General features: G+C 35.8%; 1 protein-coding gene across 2 annotated transcripts in view; it reads left to right on the top strand.

Annotated features, from left to right (window-relative positions):
- The window catches only part of ME1 (malic enzyme 1), a 186,059-nt gene that overhangs the window by 132,209 nt on the left and 35,116 nt on the right, over positions 1 to 18,734 (top strand). For both annotated transcript variants that reach the window (XM_063097422.1, XM_063097421.1), the window contains exons 8-9: positions 4,168 to 4,265; positions 5,981 to 6,094. In XM_063097422.1, the coding sequence (XP_062953492.1) occupies positions 4,168 to 4,265; positions 5,981 to 6,094 (212 nt within the window). The remainder of the gene's footprint in view (positions 1 to 4,167; positions 4,266 to 5,980; positions 6,095 to 18,734) is intronic.

Below are 18,734 nucleotides of genomic sequence, written 5' to 3'. Positions count from 1 at the left end.
TTTAAATTGCTTTAATTCTTAAAATAATTGCCTCAATTCTACCCTGTTCTTTTCACTAGTCCTTAAAAATATAAAAATAAAATACATGCCTCAACTCTGTTTCCCTCCCACTCCCATCTCCATCTCTACCTCCTTCTTTCTTTTCTTATCTAAGCTTTTCCAAAGAGTATGAGGGTACTTCAAAAAGTTCATGGAAAGATTTGTATTATCTTTTAATTCTGTTTTTCCATGAACATTTTGAAGTACCTTCATACCATACACTTACTTATTCCTCAAAATGCTGCCGACTGTCTTCAGCCCTAACATGTATACCACAAAATAGGTCTCTGAAAGGTCCCCAGTGATGTAATTGCCAGATTCAGTAGCTATTTTTTGTTTTGTTTCTTGACTGACCTTTTTTCTCTGTTTGTTACTACTTCCTCCCTTTGTTTTTAGGTCACCATAGACTCCTTTACTTTCTCTACTTCTCTGACCATTTTTTGGTCAGTTATCTTCCCCATATCACATGCTTCTGCCCTTTACTCCTTAAATGTTCATCTGCATTTAGGTTCTCTCCTTTAGCCACTCGCTCTTGATAATGTTATCAGTCCACATGACCTGAGTACAACTACATGTTTTAAAATTCTAGATCTTTATCTCTGGCACTGATTTTATCTAATTACCTTCTTGATATTGCCATCAGAATAACACATAGACAGGAAGCACAGCTCAAAGAGCTCAGAATTGAACTCATATTTACCTTGCAAACTTTTTCCTGGTCTTGCAAGCAAGAACACTTATAATTATTCTTGACTTTCCCCCCACCCATTCCATGCATTTAAGCACTAAGACCTGTTGATTTTTATCTCTTAAATACCTCCTTACTCAGTCTCTTCTGTCTTGGATTATTGCAATATCCTGTCTCCTCAGTGTTTACAGTAACCTCCTAATTTGTTTACACACTTCCAGTCTCAAAAATCTCAAATCCATCCTCCACACTATTCTCTGAATTTAAAATATTTCAACACCATCTGTTACCTATAATATAACCATATACAGCTATATATACCTATAGTTATGATTAGTACATAGTAGAAGGCCCTACATGATCTGACCCTAGTAATTTTCTGGCCTCATATCACTTTGCAATCTAATAAGTTGTGTTTGCTTCAGCAACACTGTACTATTTACACTTGCACATATGTTTTGTGTTTGCTTTCCTTTTATGTTTTGGGAGGCTGGGTGCACAAATGAGTCTTTACTTCCTTAGGGAATTCCTTAGGGAATTTCCCCTTGTCAGCCTCTCTGAATCTTTTCTCTTACACTGCTTTGATTACACAGAAAAGATTTTTTTCAGTGTCTCTGCTGATATTAGCTTTCTGCCAGTATTGTTTGAGCTAAGTAGGAGAAGATTGGGGGTTTCCATACTGAATTCATAAGCTTTTATTTAAATTTTCATCTAAAATTTTGTTCCTATCCTCTTCTGGTCTCTTTGATTTTCCTAAAAATCTGTTTTCTATTGTATTAGTAGAGTTTCTTGGGGGGAATGAATACTAATTGGGTGTTCAATTTGGCATTCTTAACGGAGAGTCATCCCTGCCTCCATGCCTTTGCACATATTTTTCCTGCTCCGGTATGTCCTCCCATCTGAGGTCCTCGACCTCTCACATGAATCCCTCAATACTGTGCTCAGGTAGTATGCACTCAAATGCCTTGACCCCTGCTTATGTAAATTCACCCCTTCCCCTGCTACTTCTAGATCTTGTTTTTCACCCAGTCTCTTTATTTAATAGCACACGAGGATTATAAATTATTTGATTAGATATTGGTCTTCCTTTCTAGTTATACACAGTAGTTCTAATTAGATTTAGCAAGTTATTGCATTAGTAGAAGTCATTTTTCAATAAAAGGTAAGATGATAATGTAACAACCATAGCAAAAACACAGCACAACTGGCGAATTCTGTTTATGATAAAGTTGTATTTTACATGAATACAAATAGAAGTTTTAAAAGTCTTAAGATTCAGTCTTCTTACTATCTTGCTGACAATGTTAAATATTAAGTTCACTTTAAAACTGATAGCACAAAAATAAACTTAAGCCCTTACTCTGTCTGATTTACTAAAAGTTTAGTTTATAATCTCAAAACAAAAGGAATTATGGAATTATTTATTCTAAAAACTTGTGTTTTTATGAAATTTTAAGTTTTTACATGTATTCCCTTTTCTGCAATGAAATTTAAATGAGGATAGTACCAGGCCATACACAGGAATCATGTTCTAGTTAAATTTAGAGTGTAGAAAGAGTAGACTTATTTTGCCTTATTTGGGGTAATACCTCTGAACCTGAAGATTTTGATATAGAGTGACCTAGCATAATCATGTGAAAATAAGCCACCACACTATAGTTAGGATATTTTTGAATGTCTTGTATCTGTCTGACTATAAATGCCCAGTTTTACTTAAAATCAAAATAATAATACACATAAGGTGATTACTGATGATACTTCAACTTTGACTCTTCAGCTGGTTAAATCTGTGATGTTGGTAGAATCTGCAGAAACTCTTAAAGTCACGGAATCTCAGAGTTGGAAGGGAGCTTAGAGTTCATCAGATCCAAACTTCTGGCCAGTTTACTTCAGAAGAACCTGAGGTAGAAATAGTTTGAGTTACTGTTTGTCGATAACTAATTATCTAGTAACTGGATATCTATGCCTCTCTTTCTAATTTAAATTCTCTTTTATCTGTTTAAAAACTCTATGAATATATCTTGATGTATGGGATAAATATTCTATTCCTGTCACGGTACCTTCCCTACATAGATCAGCCATATTTTTGCATAGATTTTCATTTTAAATAATGTATAAAAGAGTGGCTTTTGTGTAATATATGACAACATAGTTCATAATTATTGCAATGGTGATTCAAAATTGCAAGCATTTTATTTTCGCAGTTCACATTGTGTTCCTAAATAAAAAAACACACAAAAGACATACAGGCCTTCAACAATTATTATTTATTTGGGGCTTATTTATGACTACCTAACTATGCAAGAGAGAAACAAACCAAAGATTAAAAAGAACTGATGGTGAAATATTGAATATTGGATATTTTTGGTACTTGGTGTACATAACACTTCATAATTTTGTCAATCATCAAACCCACTAATCTATGTTGTTTTTTTCCTTTGGCGGGGGCAGTGACTGGTAAGGGGATCCAAACCCCTAATCTATGTTTTAACTAAATAAGGTAATTTAAAGATTTACTACTCAACTGAGCGATCTAGGAAACATCATAGGTAGAATGTTTCTTTAGAGGAGTAAAATGTAGATACTGCTGGAAAAAGCACTGCAGGAAGCTGCAAAGTTTTATTTCAGGCATAAGCATAAAGAAGTTGAGCTGTGTAATTATGTTCAAAGCAAGAGAATTGCTCTGTGATCTGTGAAATCTTATATGATGAAGTAATATAATTAGAACTGGTGAAGTTTCTATGCCTATGAGGCATGATGAGGAAAGTGCAGTTTTATCCTAAATAAATTTTACATTAATTTTGTCTAGCACCTTTGGAATCCACAATGATAGTCATAGCCAGAAAGCCAATTAAAGAACTCAATGAAATCAGATTTTAATTACTATTAACTGTTAATTTTTCAAGTTGAAAATTAAAACATTAAATTTCAAATGTATCAAAAATGTCATTGCCACTAACACCATTATCAGCAAGCATTTTCTGTGTGCCTACTTTGTATGAAGGGGATCAATAATAGATCTCAAAACCCCAGGAATAATTATGTGAAGAATCTAATAATAATTATTACTCTTTTATCTCATATAGTAACACTATTTTACAAAGGAAGAAACTGATGTACAAAATAATTTCTCTAAATTCTTTCAGCTAATAAGCAGATTGAATCCAAACCCCATGCTCTTATTCATTGCATCTCCAAAATAAGGCACAGAATCTTCTTTTTGAGAAGTTTTCAAGAATATTAGTAAGCTGCTGTCTTAACATGTTGACATCAATGGTCTGAGAATTTTCCCTCATATGCAAGCAGGGGATCAGATAATCACAGGTTCTTCTTCTGTATCATTTAACCTGTTGTATGATGATTTCAAGATGTGAATAAAGGCTTAGAACTTGGCAGGACCAGTTTGAGGATTACTCAAGGATATTTATTACTTGTTTCAGGAACAGCATCTGTTGCAGTTGCAGGTCTTCTTGCAGCTCTTCGAATAACCAAGAACAAACTGTCTGATCAAACAATACTATTCCAAGGAGCTGGAGAGGTACCTGCCTTATATGAAGCTTATGTTCTCCTAAACTAATGAACATATAATTAGTTTTAATTAGTTATTTATTCAAGGTTTGAAGTATTCTTTCAAATTTTTAGTGCATTACAACTATAGGCTTTAGTGAAGATCCCCAAATTAAATATTGAGGCATATTAATTTTTCACAGGAGACTTTAGAATGAAGGTATAAAGATAGTTTTCACAATTTTAAATTTGTAAGATGTTGCCATAGGTTTTTGTTATGCATATTTAAAATGCCATGCAGGAAAAAAAAATTCCAGTGTATGATTATATATGAAAGCCTTTAAGTATTTACACTAGTATGTCTGATGCTGACTTTTAGTATCCTCCAGTGTCACATACAAAAGTTTTCTTAATTTGACTCACAATTCAGTGTGCACATATATAACTATATACATGTTTTTAAGAAAAAAGTATTTTGAATTAGAGGCTTATAGTGCATTATAATTTTATTCACCTGCAAGAGAACCAAAATATTTTAAAATTGTTTGAAGGAGATTGCAGCAAGATCAAATTACGCTGTTTTCTGTTATTTTTTCTATAACTTAATGATGTGAAAGAAGAAAACTAGACTCCAGTGATAATAATTCACCCCCAAAATAGAAATTTAAATGTTAGTTGAGTTTGAGCTTCTTGTGAAAATACTACCAAAATCTCTTTAGAATTATAGACTGTAATAAGAAACATTAAAATTTCAAATTTAATATGATTATGAACAAAAAAATATATTACACTGATAGAAATTTGTATATAGTGTGCTGGTTTTCATTTTGCTTGTTCTTTAAATAAAACAAAATATGTGAAGCTAGAACTTAAATGCTGAGGTATATATATGTGAAAGTATTCAGAATGTAGATTACAAATTCACTTTCACATTGAAATAAAAATCAAGTCCAAATAAAAGCTCATTAACATTTGTGTTCTTTACATGCTGTATTTAATTTTACTAAACCTCTTTGATTTTCCAAAGAGTTTTGATGAATGACAGAGGCCAGTTCTTGATACTCAGCAGAGCAGAAGTGTTCATGGTTGGATGATTTAAAACTGGCACTGTTTGTCCCTAAAAAGATATTGGAAATTTCACAGATTATCGCAAAATTTACCAAATAGCAAGGAAATTGATTGTTTTTAAACTTGCAGGAAATTTCCCAGCACTTTCTTTGTCCAAATTAAGAGAGTAAATAAATGCTCAGGAACTCAGATTTTTTTTTTCATTTTCATTCTGTTGCCTAATTGGTCAAGTTCCCATACAAATGACCAGGCTTCATTCTTCAAATTCAATTAGAGAAGCTTCAGCCTAACAATGAAGAATACAGTCCAATGAACAAAGTTGACCAGTTCATTATTTTAAATTCAGTATTTTCTTCTTGGAACAGATCTTTATAATAGGATTAAAGGTACTGACAATCAGGGATATCACTGGTTTATCTGGGTCTAAATAGCAAGCCACATAATAGTGGTTCTGTTGTAGTAAGAAGAGCAAACAATTGTCATTTGGTTTAACCTAAATGTGGCAAAAAATACTTTGCTCCCAGTATAAATAAAGTGAATGAATACAGAGCTCTTCAGCTAAATAGAGCCATTTTGTACTTCCTTTATTAACAAAGATAAAATGGGTGAAATAGAACCCTTGATAAGATACCATGTGGAACAACATTAAAATTTTTTTTTTTATAATCTCTTTCTCAGGCTGCCTTAGGGATTGCACACCTGATTGTTATGGCCATGGAAAAAGAAGGTTTACCGAAGGAGAAAGCCATGAAAAAGATATGGTTGGTTGACTCAAAAGGATTAATAGTTAAGGTAAGAATGTGTCATTTTTAACCAGAATAAAAATCAATATGCCCCTCTGGATGACCGTCTTAAAGACTACTTCTGTTTCCCCCACACTTCTTTACACTGTGTTAAAAGAATAGCCATTAAACATGAATGATCATGTTATACAGGAATATTGATACTCTTCTGAATAAAGAAGAGAACTATGGCTGAGAAATAGATTTCGTCTGTGATATGAGTAGGCTCCTTACAACTGTATGGATTATTACTACACAAGAATTAGTTTAGTTTCCAAGTGAGGCACTTTGAAACTAATACAGATGAAACATGTAGTTATAGTACCTTTTATTAAGAGCTATCTGTCAAATTGTGTATTAGATAGAAAGAAAGGAGGAAAAAAAATGAAATAGATACTCTTTACCTGTTACTGTCTCTCAACCAAATTCTTGAGAGTTTGGATGAGAATTCCTGAGAAGGACTTTAATAATGTGCTGTTTGAATGTTAACTTACCTGAGCCTCAGTTTCTGCAGCTTTAAAGGTAATAGTACCTACTTCATGGGTTATCATGAGAACTAAATAAGACTAGGTACGTGACCATGTTGCTATACAGTTATAAGGCATTATTATTACTTATACCACCTGTGCATATCCATCACTCTTCTTTAAACTGCTAGAGAAAATACATGTAAATCCCTTTTCTATGTGAAGATGAATTTTAAGGAATAACCAGTGATAAGTGGTGTCTTCTGGAATTTAATACAGAAATAAATGTGATTGTATGCAAACTTTCTGGAAAGCTATTTTATGTGTATCCAGAGCCTTTAAAAGTTTATGCTTTTAGGCCAATACTTTCCAATCTAAGAATCTATCCTATAGAGATAAAAATGTATGCAATGTTTTATGTATGAGGATGTTACCACAGCATTATTTACAATAGCGATATGTTTTATCACACATTAATTCTAATAGTGATATGTTACACTTACTTAAATAAAGGTAGTTGTGAAATAAATTGTGGAATAGCCACATGAGTATAATATATAGGCTTAAAGTTTTTTTCAAAGAGCAACAAATGACATATTAAAGGATTCGTAATACAATGTTAGGTGAAAACGTAAAATGCTATATGATTTAAAAATATAGTTGCGTATAAAAGTCATAGAAAGAAATATACCCAAATTATATATTCCAAATTCTCAGTAATTATGGTCCTTTCAATCTAGAAAAATAAGTTTTCTACAATTTGTATTTATATGTAGAAAGAGAGAGAGACAAAGTTTGCTTTAAATGAATAAAAAGCATATGCATATCTTTTTGTAGCAAATAAGTATGTATAAAGAGACTTTCGGTATAGTGTTCTCACCTTGAAAAATTGCTGTTGCTTTGAAGAATCAGCATAAATATAAAAATTTGAGGCTGTTGTCATGTGACATATTGTGGCCATGAAATAAGACCATTTACTGAGTGAAATCTTCTACAGATCAGGCATTGTTCTAGACTCTTGGGATACAATAAAGCCCTTGATCTCAGAAAGCTCACAGCCTAGTGGGAAGAACTCAAATAAGCCATGAATTACAGTACGATATGAAAGTGTTGTCATAGGAATATTTTCATGGTTCCAGGGTGCATAGGAGATGATGTTCCCAACTACACTAAAGAGAAGGATGGGAATGCTGAGGAAAATCCTGAGTCAAGTTGTCTCTTAAGCTATTTGGAAATGAAGAGTTAGGAGTTTATCTGGAGTCTCCATAGATATCTTAAACTTCCTATATGCAAAACCAAAACAAGGGAAATATGGTGGCAAGTTCACTGAGAGATCTTGATTGAAGCTATGGATCATGTCTTTCATTTCTTTATGTCTTCAAAGTCCTTTACAGTGTCTAGTACATACTAACAATAAATATTTTTTTAATAAATGAATTAATTAATTAATGGCTTTCCAGTCAGGAGAACAACATGTGCGAAAGAATGTATTTTGGTGTACAAGACATTTAAGGATTAGATGTAAAAGGAAACAGATGACAGGTAACAAAGGACATTCTGAATCCTGAAGATGAGCACTTGAGGAAACTTGTGCATGGGGTTTGCCCCTTCAGTTGCTTTGATGGCATTGTGAAGGATGGATTGAAATGGGGGGAAACTGAGAAAGGGAAACTAGTTACAAAGCTGTTGCAATAACCAAGATGAAAATTGATAGGGACCTGGCCGTGGAGGTGAATGAAAGAAGCTTGATTTAGTAGATATTTAGGAAATAGGATTGGCACACTTAGTAGGCTATTAAATATGGAAGGAGGAATAGGGTAGAGTGGACGAATGAGTCTAGCTGGATTCCTTGGGTGTCTAGGTGAGTGATGCAGCCATTAATATAAAAAAGCAATAAAGAATAGACCAGTTTAAGGGAAAGATAATGAGATCAGTTTTGCACATAAATATTTTGTTATACGAGACATTTTAGTATACAAGACATTATGTGTGCAAGTTTAAGGTGCTGGTGGAGACCTCAGATGGAGATGGACCCCTTGGAAGTTGCAGATAGAGTACTGACACTCAAGTTACAGGTCTGGGCTGGAGATAGGAATTTGAGGATCATCAGCATGTAATAGTTGAAGTCATGGAAAAAGCTATACAAATTGTGTTGTCCTTAGGTATGGAAAACATTCAAGAATCCAAAAAGTAGAAGTCTATGACTGTGCTTTTCTTTTGTTATTTCTAATGACATTTTTATGTGAAACCTATATAAACATAAATAGATTTTAGCATCTCAACTAATTTTAGCATTGATTTACGCAGTTGAGGCTCCAAATTCCATGTATTGCAATGCTTGGAATAACTGTGAAGTTGCTGGCTAGACTTAATCAGTCACTCTTACCTCATGTCCTTTACTTGCCAAAATAAAATGTATATATTCTGCTTGCCAAGATAAAGTTACAACTTAAAAGGCTGTTATATATTTAATAGTTTGTGCGCTATTTAATATGAAAGAGACATATTAAGTTTTAATTAGTTACTTTTATGTTTTTAAACAGTCAGAATTCTATCGATTTTTGTTGTGGAACTAATAAAATCTTAGAATAACTAGTAAGTTGGTATAATCTTGCTTTGAAGTTTATATGTTTTTTTTTGCATTTGTTATCCTTCCTCCTCAGTACTTTTACAAGAGTCTCCTGAGAACCGATAATAATCATTTTGTTAATTTTATTAACTTGTAATTGTTTATAATATATAAAAATATCATAAAGTTTTAAAATAAAAAAATTGTTGGTAAAACTCCTTCACTTTTATTTTACATATTTATTTTTTTAGAGAACTTCCAACTAATTTTATTTCATTTTATTTTTTTATTTTAACTTCTCAATATACAATGTAGTTGATTTTCATGACCTTTTACTCATTCCTCTTTCCCCTTCTTTCTCTCCACCCCCCACATCATATCTGTTCATTCGTCTTAACAAGTTCAAGGAATTGTTGTGATTGTTGTGTCTTCTTCCTCCTGCCCCCCTTTGTTTGTATGTTTATTTATTTTTAGCTCCCACAAATAAGAGAGAACATGTGGTATTTCTCTTTCTGTGCCTGACTTGTTTCACTTAATATAATTTTCTCTAAGTCCATCCATGTTGTTGCAAATGGCAGTATTTCATTCTTTTTTATAGCTGAGTAGTATTCCATTGTGTAGATATACCACAGTTTCCTTATCCACTCATCAGATGATGGACATTTAGGCTGGTTCCAACTCTTGGCTATTGTATATAGTGTTGCAATAAATATTGGAGGTACAGGTATCCCTTTGGCATGATGATTTCCATTCGTCTGGGTATATTCCCAGCAGTGGAATAGCTGGATCATACAGTAGATCTATCTGTAATTTTTTGAGGAACCTCCATACCATTTTCCATAAAGACTGCACCATTTTGCTGTCCCACCAACAGTGTATGCAAGTTCCTTTTTCTCCAACAGTGTACGCAAGTTCCTTTTTCTCCACAACCTCTCCAGCACTTATCATTCTCAGTCTTTTGGATATTAGCCATCCTGACTGGAGTGAGATGGTATCTCAAAGTGGTTTTGATTTGCATTTCCCAGATGCGAAGTGATGTTGAGCATTTTTTGAGAACCCAGAAATCAACCCATACACCTACAGCCATCTGATCTTTGACAAAGGCACCAAGTCTTCACTCTTAAAAGACGTAAAATCAAAAACTAAAAAGTAAACTGTGAGGTCAGCTCATCTTTAGAGTTATATCGTCATCAGACTAGTTAATGATTATTCTAGCATGTTTTCTGTTTTCATCTTCAACATCACAACTATAGCATTTTCTATCATTTACCTCATATCTTTATGTGCAATGGAAGGGGGGTTTATGCTATAGAATATCAATATTTTGAATAATTCATCAATATTAGTAAGGTCGATTGAAATCAATTACTTGGTCACTAATAATACTACTCAAATATCTTGCTTTAGTATTTTATAGTAGGAAAAAATTGATGTATCAATTTAATCAACTAAGATTAGTACATTTTAATATAAACAAGCCAATAATTTCATTAAAAAATAAAAACCTTCTAAAATAAAAATAAGAGGGAGAATAAAAACAGTAGAGAGGATGAAAACGGAGCAGTGCCAGCATGACTGACATTTGTATTTCACAATGATGACTTAGAGCATTTTCAGGGAGGACAAGAAGCCACAAAAGAAACCAGTCCAGAAACTAAACCAATAGTTTAGTCCAGACTAAACTATTCCTTAAATAAATCCATTTTGTCTTTCACTAATAATCCAAATTAATGCTAAGACAGCACACTCAAAACAAAAAGTAGGATATTAACACATATTATGAAGGGTAGTCTTCATCTAACCCAGAATAAGACTGTAGTGTTGTTGGAATTTTGTTTTGATTTTGAGTTTATTTTTTTCTGTTTAAATAATTTTACTTTATTGTATTTTTGACTTATAGTTAAATGTTTAGCTCTTGTAGAAGCTTTTTAGTTTGATATAATCCCATTTATTTATGTTTCCTTTTGTTGCCTGTGCTTTTGGGGTCTTATTCATAAAGTCTTTACCCAGTTCTATTTGCTGAACTGTTTCCCCAATGTTTTCCTTTAGTAGTTTTATAGTTTCAGATCTTATATTTAAGTCTTTAATCCATTTTGAGTGATTTTGGTATATGGCGAGAGGTGCAGGTCTAGTTTCATTCTTCTGCATGTGGATGTCCAGTTTTCCTAGCACCATTTATTGAAGAAGGAGTCTTTTCCCCAATGTATGTTCTTGTTGCCTTTGTCAAAAATCAGTTGGTTGTGAATCTGTGGATTGATTTCTAGGTTCTCTATTCTGTTCCATTGGTCCAAGAGTCTCTTTTTATGCCAGTACCATGCTGTTTTGGAGCTCCTGTAGAAAGACAGTGAATAAAGGTGTATTATATGTTATAAACATAGTTTTGACAACATAGTTATTTCCTTCCTGAGAGAATAATCTTTAGGTCTAGGGTTTGAAACTCCAGCTGTATGGAGAAAGTTTTCCTTTCCTTTGTTGTTTTTGTGCTTTGAATGATGGTTAATACATTTCATATACTGTGGTTTAAAGAAAAACCACTCCTAAGAGACTGTAGTTTGGTGCAAAGTATCTGGCTTGATTATTTCTCTCTCTTTTCCATGTCATGTAGAGTATGATATGTGTATATGTAGGTATTAAAGAGAGGAGAGGCCAAAGATTATATGCATGTGTCCTTTAGACAGTCAGAGAATTACACACTTTGGTTTTTAACATAGAAAATTAAATGTTGATGTAGCTTACCACCTACTATCTTATATTATGATCATCCTGTACCCCTTATTATACTTTTGTCACGTCATTTATCTTTTTTTAATTTTGTCCTGAGATGGTGAAACGTAGCTCTGGACTCTTTAGCAAGCACGTATACCTGTATTGCAACTACTACAGTGAAATGCCACTGACAGTGCATTGAGAAGGCTGTGTCTACAGATCCAAAGAAGGGTCAGACTCAACTCTGACAAACTAATGACTTGACAGCAAAAACAGGCCAGTAAAATGGGGCAGTTAGTCCAAGTAGGCATGAATTCGAGGTGGGTACTTGTGGAAGAGTTCATCTAGTTCCTGGTGTAGGAAAGAATACAAATTTATCAATGGCACTCTATAAATAATTTATTTGATAACCCAAAATTTTGACGATCTTTGCCACCTATCGTCCTCCTTGCTTCCACCACAACATATGTGCTTTTGAAAAGTTAGTAATTCAATCTGATTGTATCTTCTATACTAAGAATCAGCACAAAATAAGGGTGGAGGAGAAATTAAGGGAATGAAACCACAAAAAAATTCCGAGCTATCCATATGTGTGGTGTATTTAGAGACTTTAGAAAAAAAGAAAAGCAACACCATAGAATTTGGAATTTCTGAGGTAAGAAGTGCCTACATGTACTTTGCTGAAGGAAGGCAAAAAGCATTTCAGCAAGGGAAATGCTTTTGAAAAATGGAGAATGAAGGGGAAAGAAATCTACTATCTCCATATCCAACTGAAGTGATTGGCACAAAGAATATGTATTCCAAATCATATTTTTAAAAAAAGAAGAAAAGTGAGCCATTAGTCTAGAAAATAAAGGTCCAAAGGTAAAGACAGTCATCGCCTGAATATTACCAGATCTAGAAAAGGTCATCACATTCCAATAGTTTCTTTAATTTAAACCAGATAATCAAATTAACTTTGAAAATGGTATAGAAAATACTTGGGAGACCTTTTTTTTTTTGTCTTTTAATTCTTCTGTTCTTGTCAAGTAGAGTCCTTCAGTAATGCTAGTATTGCCATTTCATGATTCCTGGCCTTCTTTCAGTATTCTTTCAGCATTTGTAAGTCACACCAGGAATCAAGCCTTTGGGGGTGAGGCTGTGGGTAATTTATATTCCGTACTGGATGGAATGTCTTCTGGCTGAGTTTTGGCTTCAGTGGAGTTCTAGGAGCTGCCAGTGGTGATACTATGATTAATCAAGATGTTTATGGTAAAGCAATAGATATTTTCTTTTCATACAACATTAGCTTTATTTATGATTTGCTCCTCATTCTAGATGATTTAAGGCGCTTAAACCACATTAAAATTTTTTCATTATATTTCAGGTTGTCAGCAACCCCCCTCCAAAAAAAATACTGGAAATCTGTGACTGCCAATTTGTATTATTCCATAGCTTTCCTTGTTTAGAACTCATTTTGTATTTTTTTAAAAACATATCACATATGTTTCTGGAAGGATGTGATAAATTGTTTAGTTCAGTGATTCTCAAAACTGGCTAATCAATTCTAACAACCTGGGAAGCTTTAAAAAAAAATACATATAAGTTCCAGGCCCTTACCCTGGAATTGAATTAGATTTGCATTAGCCCTGGAAGCAGGGCTCAGTAATCTCTTTTTAATCAAGTAACTCTGGTCCTCAGTTAGTTTGGAAAGCACAAATCTGTTTTATTCTCACCAGCACTGCCATTATCACCAATCCAAACCATCTTATACATGGAGAAACTGTAATCAACAGAAGTATCAAAGGACTTGTCCAGGGTCATGCAGTAAGTGAAAGAGCCTAAGGACTCTGATATCCTGAGTCATAGTCCCATGTTCTACCCCATCATTTATGGATGGCATTTTCTGTGTCTAATTGTGGAACCTTTCTTTATTTTTCTAAATGTCATGAAAAGTCTTCGGAAGTAAAATTTATTTGCTGTTAGCTATTAGAATGCATTCTCCTACTAGTTATTTATGTCCCTAGCCAACAAAATATGTCACAAACTATTGATATATTGACTACAATCAACAGTAATGACAACACTATAAAATACATTTCAAATTTTTTAAATGTGCTATTTTGGATACTCTGGGACACTGAACTGCTAAAAAAATTTTTTGAATCATTGCATTAAGAAAAAGAGGATTATGTCTCTTTCAGATTGTTCAACATATTCTAAATTATGGATTTATAGGTTCACACTCAATATAAACAGATTCTTTTATTTATGTGCTACTTTTAGCAGCAGCACATATTGTACCACTTTTAATTTAGTTATTTCAGCTACTAACAAAATTATCTCTAAGACTTTTTTGCTAGTTTTATTTTCTTATATGGGTAGCTACTTTTTGGCTTGGTAATCTAATGAAAAGGAATAGATTTCTATCTTTATGGATATCATATGCAAGTGTATTTTAAACTATTTACCAAAAGCAGTTGGATATGTTTTCATTGTCATGTTGTTTGTCAGTAGTTGAATGGTCAAGAACTGGATGTTTTCTCAGAGTGGAAACACCCACCCAGCTGCTTTCAACAAGCCTTCCCTGTGAGCTACTAATTCTTCTGTTTCACACTGTGAGCTATGCTGTTTTACCATGGATTGTGTGGAATCTATGCATTTGGTGAGCCCAAGCATTTTTCAAAATTAAAAAAAATCAGGGGTGTATTTTCTTCTTAAAACTATTTTTACTATTTCCTATTCCTATTCTGTTAATAATCCTGAAAATCTTGTAAATGTTCTTTTTCCTCATGATCCTTTCCGTGGGTTTTCTGTTTTCTATTTGGGAGTAAGCCACAAGGTAAAGATTAATTATAATATTTTACTGTTATTAGAAAATAAAACACGATATTGTAATACATTAATAGAACTTTGAAAGCAGGATCCTTGACTATATTCAGTATTGGTTATCCCTTTGACAGAGTACAGTTTTCAGTTCTGTGGTATTTCAAGCATGATAAAAACATCCAAGAGTTCAGAGTAGAGCCACCTTGTTGATTACAGGGAAGAAATATGGGCCCATGAGAACAGATTAAAAACACTACAGTTCCTCACCGGGGAACGGAGAAGATGTTGTGATTAAATATCTGTCTTCAAATATACAAAAGATTCTTTAAGGGTAATGTAACAAAGTGGAGCAAAAAGAAACTGTATTAAATTGCAATAAGCAGGAATTTGGCTGGGAATAATTGGTTTTGATGGTTTGGTCACTGGATTTCCTGGAAGGTAAGGGCTTATCAAGGCAAAGTGTCCTCCTGAGTCTATGCTCTTTTCAGATATATAAAATGAAGAGACTAGGTTTTAAGCTAAACTACTGTGTAAGGAGACTCCAAAATATGCTGACTTGATCACCTAACAGTGTACAGGTAGGCAGACCAAAGACTTACTTAGGATATGCCCCCTCATCCATCTCTAGGTGCAAAGGAACTTTTCAGTTATCACCATCTTTCAGCCAGCTGAGAGGTGTGGGGAATGGACTGGGGTAGTGAGCCTCATTCCCTTTTAGGGAATGCCTAAATTAATATGGCAGTGAGAGTTCTTAAAGTGTTTATTCACCATAACACCAGATTCATTAAAAAATTTAACTATTTCCTATTTGAACTGACAATTAATATCTGTTTTTTTTATTGCAAATTGATCTGTGACTATATTCAGCCACTTATGTATGGAATACACATGCAAAGGGGAAGACGATTTAAGTCATTTGTTATTCTCACACACTCCTTTATGGATACATATATATACTATATGAGAGATGCTATGAAAACATTATTTTTAGATGCCACATAGTCATGTGAACCATTAATTTTTATCATAGAACTGAATTCTACCTGGATTAAAGTAGGTCATTTTGTTACCAATGCAACACTTAAAATGACAAGTTTATACACAAAGGTGGTCCTTCATCAACTCTGAGAACACATTAACAGTTGTGATATAAAAATCCAGTCTGCAGAACTAGCAATCATTATGCCCCTTCTTTATCTTTTCTATTACACCTGCACTCTCAATCAACTAAAAAATATTTTCCACACCTGAGAACATAATACTTTCTCTGATGTGAATTTTGGAATACAAGTAGAACCACTTTTCCCTTCCCTTCAACCCTGACTCATCTCCTGAAAAACAGTTTTCAGTATATTTACATGTTCCGTTATTAATATGAGTAGATTAGACTGATCCATAAATTCTAAAAAAAATGACTTTTCTATGTTATGCTTGTTGCCAAATGGTGAAGAAAAAAATAAATAAGGTAGGCAGGCTAAGAAAATAAGTACACTCAGAACCAGAGAGTAAAAATGACTAAGGATCCAACCCATTTTGAATTTCAACTTCTTATCAAATAGTAGATTTCTATAGATTTGACACGTATAGTGCATTGTATTTTCCAAACAGAATTTACTTTAGGATAATTGGCCATCTATTTTTCTTTCTGAGGTGATGTAACTTTACCTCTTTTAGCTGCATAAGACACTCAACAGGGCTTTCCAAGGCACTCCTACTTTGGCATGGAGATCTTACATGAAAACGTGTTACCCTGTGACCAGAAAAGCAGGTATTCACAGTCTTGGTTTAAATACACAATACTGGAGTTTCAAGATGGCAGTGGCTGCAGTGGTTGGTGCAGAGTAGCTGAGGTGGAAAAGGCGGCCACTGGGCCTCAGGCAGCCGGGAAACTTGTGAACCTTCCTCTCACTATCTCTTAAGGGAGGACCGCTGCTGCTGGCCAGTCATGGGGGCTGACCGCCACTTTGCCCCTGGCAGGAGAGGCTGCCTCATTTACAGGCAACAGCTTTGAGGTGTGGAGAAGGAAAAGAACTTTTTCTTAGCTGCAAAAGCGAGTCTCTAAACAGGGAACACGGTGCCAGGGCTGCTGTGGATGCAGACAGGATCCCGGAGGCCGGGGCCGCGCTGAAGGCGGCCAGTGGCCCTATTCATGATTCGAGGTTTCAGGCCGGCATAAAAGAAGATTCCTGGGAGCGCCCGAGCTGCGCCGCGGGACCGACTGAACAGCCCGAGGCGGCAGCGGCCGAGAACGGGGAAGGCGACAAACCAGAGGCAGAGAGTGAGCGCCTGACCTGGCACAGCCCTGTGAGTGACACCTGGCCCAGCCCTGCTCGGGGTACTGACGCCTACCCGGCTTCCGCCTGCATCACCGGGTCACTCACCGCCCCGAGGCTGCCTCCATTTTCCCAGGTGCTGGCAGCTCCGCCCGGCTCGGCCCCTCACTGAGCCTACCCACTTGCTTGCCCCGGCGTGGGGCTTTCCGGAGCCGGCAGGCCGGCCTCCCCTCCCACTCCCCCCGTGGTTCTCTGGCGGGGCTGGTGGCGTGGGGTGTCCCCGGCCAGTGTCGGGAGGGCAAGGAAGTACGGGCGGGGCAGACTGTCACTCCACCACACCCTGGACTCCGGCCCCCGGTAAACTTCCTGTTACTGGGAGGCAGATACCATCTCTGCGGCCACCAGTTCAGAAAAAAGCCTAACCAATTTCTGGTTGGGAATAGTGTGGTAAGAGAGTTCCCAGGTCCGCTTGAACCTGCCGGAGAGCTGGGGGCAGGCGGGCGCATGATTCGGTCCATGCCGGGGGGATACAAAGGTGAACAAGTCCAGAGAAAGATCTACAAAGTGCTACAAAGGCACCCAGAGCGACCGGTCGTCTCTGCCTAGTAGCAGAAACCTGGTAGACTTCCTGGGTGAGGCGGTGCCGAGCAGGGTCTTGAAGGCCCAGCTGATAGATGAGGGTTGCAGAAGACACGTCCCAGCCCAGCACAGTGCACACAGAGTGGTGAGACGTGCGGCCAGGGAGGCAGAGACTCGACAGAAACCACACACCCTGTGGGGTCGCCACTGCACGATCCAACAGCCTGGGCCAGAGCACACAGAACAGGGAGAAGTCCTGCACAGGAAGTGAAAGCTCAACAGAGATCACACACCCTGTGGTATGTGATCAACCAGCCCAGCAGAGTCCAAGCTGACCAGAAAGGTGGCTCCACGGAGAGGCCCAAGACCTGAGGCAACCATACACACAAGGAACTAGTGGCCAACTGAGCAGTCACGGAGGTAGCCATACAAAATTGGCAACCACAGCAACATCCTAGTTAGTCATTAGTCTCAAACCAGTGGGCTGTGAAACCACCTGCCACAATGAATAAACATCAAAAAAAGATACCAGAAATACAAAAAATCGAGAAAGTACACCACCAAAAGTTAATAAATCTCAAACTCTAGATCCTATAGAACAAGAAGCCCTTGAAATAACTGACAAGGAATTTCCAGTGATAATTCTAAGGAAACTGAATGAGATATAAGAAAACTCAGCTAGACATCATGATGAAATGAGGAAAAGTATACAGGACCAGAAACAGGAAATGTACAAGGAAATCAATGTCCTGAAAAAAAATATAGCAGACCTTGCTGAACTGAAGAAGTTATTCAGTGAAATAAAAAACACAATGGAGAGTTTAACCAGCAGGCTTGTCGAAGTTGAAGAGAGAACCTCTGAACTTGAAGATGGGCTGTTTGAAATAACACAAGCAGACAAAAAGAAAGAAAAAAGAATCAAAGACATTGAAGAAAATCTGAGAGAGATATCAGACAACTTTACGCACTCAAATATCCGAGTCATGGGTATTCCAGAAGGGGAGGAAAATGGAGATTCCATTGAAAACATATTCAACAAAATAGTGGCAGAAAACTTCCCAGGTATAGGAAAAATCACAGATCTTCAGATCCAGGAAGCTCAACGATCTCCAAACGTATTCAACCCAAAAAGGCCTTCTCCAAGATATGTTATAGTCAAATTGGCAAAACTCAGAGACAAAGAGAGAATCTTAAAAGCTGCAAGAGAGAAGCGTCAAATCACCTATAAGGGAACCCCAATCAGGCTAA

The sequence above is a fragment of the Cynocephalus volans genome, chromosome 5 (genome assembly GCF_027409185.1).
Source record: "Cynocephalus volans isolate mCynVol1 chromosome 5, mCynVol1.pri, whole genome shotgun sequence".
Taxonomy (NCBI): domain Eukaryota; kingdom Metazoa; phylum Chordata; class Mammalia; order Dermoptera; family Cynocephalidae; genus Cynocephalus; species Cynocephalus volans.
This window is presented reverse-complemented; position numbering and strand designations above follow the sequence as displayed.